This window comes from Austrofundulus limnaeus, unplaced genomic scaffold (assembly GCF_001266775.1).
Source record: "Austrofundulus limnaeus strain Quisiro unplaced genomic scaffold, Austrofundulus_limnaeus-1.0 Scaffold335, whole genome shotgun sequence".
In the NCBI taxonomy this organism is placed as follows: Eukaryota; Metazoa; Chordata; class Actinopteri; order Cyprinodontiformes; family Rivulidae; genus Austrofundulus; species Austrofundulus limnaeus.
In genome coordinates, this window is record NW_013952737.1 from 334,904 (window position 1) to 342,825 (window position 7,922).

At 39.1% G+C, this 7,922-nt stretch overlaps 2 protein-coding genes across 3 annotated transcripts in view; both read left to right on the plus strand.

The window, feature by feature from the left end:
- ctdsp2 (CTD (carboxy-terminal domain, RNA polymerase II, polypeptide A) small phosphatase 2) overlaps nucleotides 1-2,863 on the plus strand; it is a 12,945-nt gene extending 10,082 nt beyond the window's left edge. For both annotated transcript variants that reach the window (XM_014022555.1, XM_014022554.1), the window contains one exon: nucleotides 1,143-2,863. In XM_014022555.1, coding sequence (XP_013878009.1) covers nucleotides 1,143-1,268 — 126 coding nt within the window. In that variant the 3' untranslated portion in view covers nucleotides 1,269-2,863. The remainder of the gene's footprint in view (nucleotides 1-1,142) is intronic.
- Nucleotides 2,864-4,421: 1,558 nt separating this feature from the next.
- Nucleotides 4,422-7,922, plus strand: part of tegt (testis enhanced gene transcript (BAX inhibitor 1)) — a gene marked incomplete at its 5' end in the record, with an annotated part of 9,131 nt that continues 5,630 nt past the window's right edge. The window contains 9 exon segments of the mRNA XM_014022556.1: nucleotides 4,422-4,685; nucleotides 5,512-5,627; nucleotides 5,725-5,833; nucleotides 6,567-6,687; nucleotides 6,787-6,835; nucleotides 6,952-7,049; nucleotides 7,134-7,213; nucleotides 7,518-7,618; nucleotides 7,743-7,818. Of these exon segments, the coding sequence (XP_013878010.1) occupies nucleotides 5,572-5,627; nucleotides 5,725-5,833; nucleotides 6,567-6,687; nucleotides 6,787-6,835; nucleotides 6,952-7,049; nucleotides 7,134-7,213; nucleotides 7,518-7,618; nucleotides 7,743-7,818 (690 nt within the window).

Sequence of the window (7,922 nt, forward strand, 5' to 3'; positions counted from 1 at the left end):
AAAGATGCCTTGCCAGTATCCATGTAGCTTTGGACAGGACCAGAATGTGTGGAGGAGTGTGGCAGGAGATTGTTTACAACGATCACACATCGGATCCAAGTAATTAGGTCATTTTGACCAAATTTGACTTAATCCTCATTGCAGAACAATGTGTCACTCAAACACACACACACACACACACACACACACACACACACACACACACACACACACACACGTTAGAAGCAAAAATAAAAAGAAGATGTGCATTTCCGTGGTTACACCTTGTTGACAGTCAGTCTCTTCCAACCAAAAGATAAAGGCGACAGCCTGTTTTTGTTACTAAAGTCCCATGAATCACTGGATTATTTTAATACAACTTGTGGGAAATAAACACTGGATAAATATCTACTGCTGTTCAACCTTGTACACAATTCAAAATGACTTTACACTAAAACAGCTAACTCAGTTAATCTTAGTGATATTAATTTAAATTGTAGCGTGGCAGAGTTTAATACTGCGTTCATACAGTGAGTTCAGGTTGTTTCTGCCTCCCTGTCAGTAAAATCAGGGCTGGCCCTAACTAATGTGGTGCACTGCCAGTTTACAGACATCCACACATCAAATTATATTGTTTTTGATGCTGTTTATCTTTAGAAACCAGGTTGTCCAATTAAAACAGTTAACAGTATAATATATTTGAGACAATACCAGATGTCCACCTCATACCTGCCAACACCTGCTGACATCATGAGGAACACCTGCTCATGCTGGGGACTGCAGCAGTTCTAGGGGGGTTCAGGGGTATACTCCCCTGGAAATTGAAAAAGATCTACTGAAAACTGCATTTAAAGAGCATTTAACTAAATTTTTAGGGTTGATAAAACAAGATCAAATCAGTATTTTATGAAGGAAGAAGACTGAAAAACAGACTTTAACCTGAACTTAATCTGAGATCAGAACTGAAACTTCAATTACCCTTAYTTTGTTTTCTGTTTCCACACTGAGCAGCAGTAAATCTTGACTGTATCATATGATACTTTTATCATGAAACATCCTCTGCAGCATATAACCTCATGTAGGAACACAGCAGCTGAGAAACCCACAGAACGAACCGGCCTGAGTGAAACATCAGCTTGTTAAATGGTTTTTGATGTGTCCAGGTTCCCGTGGTGTCTTGGTTCGACGACGTGGACGACGCCGAGCTGCTCCACCTCCTGCCCGTCTTCGAGGAGCTGAGTAAAGCCGAGGACGTTTACGCCCGGCTGGATGAGCTGCGGGGACATTAGCGCCCGCCGGAGCGACGCCACCTCCACGTTTACCGAGAGCAGATGTACTCAGGCGGCCATCTTTAGCCTTCTGCACGGAMTCCATGCTCCTGAGCACTGTCTTAGCCTGCAGCTGGGGGAGGCTTTCCAAACCCCCGCTGTAACACTAGATCACATAATGAGGCCTTTCTGATGGACCTCATTGWTGATGATAATGACAACCACTTTTTTTAAAGCACTACAACAGAGTGGGAAATGACAACCAAAGCAGTCCCATCACAATCACTCCAGTCAGAAAGAAAAAAAGTGGATRTTTTGCCAAAGCAGACGCCTGCCTGCCCTCACTTGACTTTTGGATATTCTCCGTTTTGTTACTGTGCCTTTTTAAGGAACAACAGAAGAGAAAAAAAATCAGCTCTTTTTTAATTTTCACCAGATTTTATACATTTTATTGAGTTCTTTTTATAGAGAAATCTATTTTTAAACGCGGTTCTTCTATGCAACCCATTTTTCTTATAACCTGGATAGTACCTCTAAAGCAGGCAGTTGAGGGTAGTTATTATTCTGATGGCAGACGATAACATTACTGTAGACTTTTAAATGTCCTGTACATGAGCATCAAGGTTAAAAGTACTTGTTGTTTGTATTATGAACTATAAAACATGCAATATTGGTATTCAGATTGATATATTTGGTTACAGGTTGGGTAAACAGGGCAAAGATTTGGCTTAAATGGTCCTTTGTAAATAGAAACACTGGATTTGATGGCACATAGGATGACCATGAATATTTCAGTTTTTAGACCTACGTAAGGAAAATAAGATTGATTTGTTGCAATGTCTTTGTTCCTGTATGACAACTTGCACTTGTTTGATATTGACAGTGCTGAAAGTAAAAACTGTGCCTTTAGAGTTTGGGACAGAGGATACTGTTCTGCCTGAACAGAGATTTGTAGGCCTGCACACTCTGATGTGTCATGCTGAGCGTGAAAACATTAAAAAAAAAAAAAAAATTACACTGTCAAGATCAAGGGTGGTGCCAGAGGCTGTGGTACTTACAGTTCAACACTTGAAACTATCAAATTTAATCTTTTTTTAAACCATGTGTAAGTCTTTGTTTTCTTTATTTATTGGCTACAAACTTGTAATTGTCCAGTACTTCTTAATGCTCAAAGTTTTATTTTGTGATCCATTTTGCCTACATTGAGGCTGGCCTTGTGTTTAACTGTTTATCTGTGCCTATGTTCGAACATTTTGCTGTCACTGTTATTGGACAATTCACAAACTTCAGCTACAGTAAATCAAAAACTAATGGAAATCTGGGATGTTTTCTTTTTTTTTATTTTTATTTTAGAATATCCTATTTTGTGGGGTTTTGTTTCCTTGGTAGAAAGTTTTTTTAAGAGGTTTGAGTCTGTTGCATGTTGATGAGTAAAATATGACAAAGAAAACCTGTCAGTTGTGATGACCAAAAGTATTTAAGTCACAAATGTTTTTGCAATTATCGCTAAACTAAGCAATTCAAAAACTTGTTTTGTATAGCAGTTCTGACCAAAACTCTAAAAGAAAGGTGCTACCAGTTTTCATTTTGAAATAAAATTTGGGTATATTTTACAAMTCTTTGACTGTTTTGTCCTCATGAACACTTGGCAACATATTGTTTTATTGTGTAGAGTTTAATTATCTTTATATTGTAGTGTAATATTTTTTTAGCATAGGTCCCTCTAGAATTATTTTAATGAGGGAGCACCGAAATTTAAATATTTTCATATACCTAAAATATTTGACATCAATGTGGGAGTTAGGGAATCGCTTTCTGATACGTACTTTTTATTGTATTTTATGAAATATTACAGCTGTTCYTGCTTATTGAGAAACTCTCAAAAGTTCTAAATTAAATGTTAAATTTATGTATTCAGCACATAACTTCTGGACAAGCTGCAGTCTTATGTTGAGGACATTGGTTTTAGTTAGCCTCTTTAGTTGTACTATATTTTAGGTTTATGTCAAATAGTTTATATTAATATTTTTAATTGTTAAAAAATGTATTTTTTTATGTTTATGAGATTCTTCTAAATAGCTAGAGGAAATTAAAAATATAATGAAAATTTTGGACTAGTGGATTAAACTTGGGGGGGTCCAGTGAGGGTCAACAACGTTATAGGGCAGTGGTTCCCAAACTTTTTRTCTTCTGACCCACAAAATATTCATGGCAAAAACTTGTGACCCCAAATATTACTGGTCTGAGTACATGAACTTCATTAATAACCCTAAAACACAGGCTTTTTGACAATCTAAACAGCTAGTACACAGATATAAATACTTATCTATACTTATTTTGTGTTTTTGTAATAATTATAGGGAAAATATTACAGCAGCAATTATTTTATTACCCTTTAAATTGGTTTCTGGAGATTATCCAAGCTGCTTCATGACCCACAATTGGGTCCCAAGCCCAACATTGGGAACCAAAGTGCAGTGGTTCCCAAACTTTTCAGCTTTTGACCCACAAAATAACAGTAGCAGAGACCTGTGATCCAACTATTTTTGGATGATAAACATTTGTATCAGGTCAAATAAACATGAGCATAGTAACAATATTTTATACTACATTTATCCATTTTAAATACACTAACCTCACTCCTTTGTAACAACTAAGGCAAAATGTCATTAATTCAGAAAAACTTTCAGGACCCCACCTTGATGTTTCGGGACCCCACTTTGGGTCCCGACCCCAACTTTGGGAACCACTGTAGGGGACCACACTATCTGTACTCTAGTTTCTCTTTAAATATAGGCAAAATTATTACTTTTAGCTTACTTCTATCAACGAATATGAGATTAAACCGTAATAGGTGTTATTGTGAAACTTGCACTAGTGCAATAACTCGTCATTCTACTGTTTTTATTACAAAATAATGTAAATTTGGGTTAAAAAATGTCAGACTCGTGAAACAAACAGCCTGATCTGCGCTCCTGTTTATAATAAGAACCTCCTATGAGCTGAACTGATCCAGAAGACGGATAATGAGGCTTCATAACCTTGGTTTTCTGAAAGTTCAGAGTCAAAGGTTCAACAGGATCCAGGCGCCGTTTTGTTATTTTCAGACTGCGTCGGGGCCGACGGCCATTTTAGGTGATCATAAAGTGACAACAGGGGCTTCGTTTCATCATWACGGCCTATCCACAGCTCAGTGTCGAGAATCAAACGTTAGGTTTACGACACAGACACACCAGAACAGCTTCATCTGTGTGTTTATCTGTCGGCAGAGAAGAAAATCTGTATGTTTCCTACTTCTTTTCCTGCAACAGGCTCGGTCTTTCTGGGCGTTTCCATGGTGACATCAGCAGGCTCGCCTCGCGCTGACTGACACGTACTGTTTGTTAAAATCGACCCGTGAGGCAGGAACGCAGCTGAAAACATCCGCGGCGCACTCAGGTAGGCTCCGTGTGGCTCTCTTGACTTTCTTTTAATTCGCYGTCTTCTCGGTAAATATTATATTTAAAAAAGTTTTTATTTTCGCTGTATAAAGCGAAAGACGTCGAGTTGTGTTGACAGGCTATCGCTGTTAGCATGCTAGGCTCTATCGCTGTTAGCATGCTAGGCTAACGCTGCTGTTATGAACGCTGACGGGGTGGAAACATTAGCTGCTCATAACGCTTAACGTGTTTTAGTTGATAATTTATAGCGATCTGTAAAACGGGTCCAGTATTTTGTTTTACCTATCAACTCATTTTTAATGTTAGCACAAACAGAAGAGCTTTTTTAGCCTGCTGCGGCTGCTGTGTTGGTCTGACATTAGAGTTAAGCTGCTGTGTTGTTGTTAACCAACAAACCACACAGCAACTTTCAGATTAATTTAATGCAAATATTAWCTTAAATTATGTTAGTAAGTGACCTATTTACAAAAAAACATTTTGTTTGTTTGATATACAAAGTGTAGTTTGAGGAAATCTGACCAATATCTGTTTCATTACACGACAGTAAGTAATTGATCTTGTACTTTTAGACTTTTAGGAGTAAAAAAATGACATGTTTGTTTGTAAAATGTTAATCTGAAAAGGTTAGTATATGTAGCCAACTGTAGCTGATAGTCAAACATTTTATTGCTAAATTCTGTCTTATCTGATTTTCCTGACTGCAAAGAGCTTGTGTAATATGTTTGCTTGTAAGCTTCTTTCAGGATCATTCTGTACTCTTTTTCTAAGATAYAGAACAGTCTTTAATCAGTAACAGAGCAGTAATTTATTGTCTTTCTTTTCAGAAGAAATCTTGGATTGAGACAAGACTTCAGGTTCTTCAAAACGTAGTTCCTGATTTCACCATGAACGTGTTCGACCGCAACATCAACATCGACGCRATCTTCAGGTTCTCCCAAATGTACGTAAGGTTTAGTTTAGATGTGACGTTTTTTTTTTTGTTCCTGCTGCCGGTCATTTGTTTGTCTCTCATGTTCTTTTGCTAAATCTCTTCTCAGATCTCATTCCACCCAGGTGCATCTGAAGAATGTCTACTCCAGCTTGGCCGTCTGTATGTTCGTGGCTGCAGCCGGCTCCTACGTTCATGTTGTCACACGCCTCTTTCAGGTGATAAGAACCACCATTTTGTCCTTTTTATAATAAAGATACTGAACTTATACGTTTTTTAAGCCTATGTGCAGAAACTATTTGCTGAAGATAATTGTGACATTTAGCTACATTATGTCAGTCACAGGTTTCTGAAAGGAATAAGTTGTGCAGAAGTAAAGCTGAAAATGAGCTGAATGGGTCRTGTGTTGCTTTTTTTAAGCAACATACATCTTTAGATATCCCCACCTTCTACTGCTTATCTGTGGAGGTAACAGGTCTKAAGAGAAACCCAGACCTCCACAAGGTGTTTCCAGGCCAGAGAGGATACAGGTTGTTTGGGGCCTCGCCCCTGTGMTGTGCTCAGAAAGGAAAGTAGAAAGCATCCTAAACAGATRAACCACCTSAACTGACTGATTTYGATGCAGAGGATGAAGCCCTGATCTGGCTTCCCCACAGAATTGCCACCTTAATGTGATGGAGGGGTTTGAGTACCCCTGTGTTCCTGGGGGCTGTGCTGTTTGGTCGGGTCTCCCATGGAAACCTCAGGAGGTCCGTCATGATCGGGTGGCGTTCAAGCCGACAGTGTCCATGACCATGCTGATTCCTGCTAGCCCAAATTAGCTCTAGATGTTTAGACGTGCTAAAAATAAATTGCGTAYCTCTAAAATAAAATGTTAATGTTTTGTTTATAAAACTGAAGTATTAGTATGGTAACGAATGGTACTTTCATTTCTTGTATTTCCCCTGACAGGGAGGGATCCTGTCTGTGCTCGGGTCTCTGGGAATGATGTTCTGGCTCGCCATGACGCCTCACAACCCTGAGACGGAGAAGAAGAGGCTGGCTATCCTTGCAGGCTTTGCCTTCCTCACAGGTAAGCTGATGAGGCTGTGAATCAAATGAAAACGTGTTCAGAGCGATGAGCAGTCAGGCTGTAATCACAGAGCGTTTGCTCTTTGCTCTGCTTCTCCAGGCGTCGGCCTCGGCCCCACACTGGACTTTGTCATCGCTGTCAATCCCAGGTATGTAAAAGATTAACTCCTGTCTAATATCTGCTGAGTCAGCGTCTCATCTGTCAAATGCTGAAACTTGGTTTCCCTCTAAAACTCAGACTAACACGGTTTGTTTCCCATATCAGCATCATTGTCACGGCCTTCTTGGGAACCTCTGTGATCTTCGTTTGCTTCACACTCAGCGCCCTTTATGCAAAACGCAGGAGCTACCTGTTCCTAGGAGGTAAAGGAGCTCATTAACGCAKCTGCTTCATGAGAACATTACCAGCATTTTGTAGAAAAAGTTCAACTTCACTTTTCCTGTCAGGTACTCTGATGTCTGGTCTGTCCGTCCTGTTCCTCATGTCTCTGATGAACGTCTTCTTCGGGTCCCTGATGCTCTTCAAGGTAATGAGAGATAACGTAACACAACATAGAACAGCCTTGAAAGATGTCGTTTATTTTCAACTAAAACATCTTTTATTATAGGATGAATTTTAAAAAGATCAACAATTAAATAAAAAAAATCACAACTTTATGAACACAACTGTTTCAGATCAACAAAACAATTTATGTATCAAATAAAAATGATTCGTGATTTTAGAAATAGTTTTTGTAGATTTTTATCCTCATTAAGTCCTTAAAAATRAACTGCACAATAAATAAATCCAGTGTTGTCTCATGGAGGTTGTGTTTGTGTTTTCTCTGACAGGCACACATGTACTTGGGGCTGCTCATTATGTGCGGCTTTGTGCTCTTTGACACTCAACTCATCATCGAGAAGGCAGAGAACGGAGACAAGGACTATGTGTGGTAAGAATCAGCATATTTCTGGTCCTCYGGTGTTAAACCACAATCATGCAGATAAATCCATCATCCCGCTGTGAGCACATTCAAACAACTGGTGAAAATACATTCCACTTGTTTTGTGTTGAAGGCACTGTGTGGACCTGTTCCTGGATTTCATCACCATCTTCAGGAAACTGATGATCATCCTGGCCATGAACGATAAGGTACTGACACTCAGTTATTATTCAAATGCTTGTCAGCTGATGCTTTGCATGTTCTGTATAACACACACACACACACACACACACACACACACACACACACACAC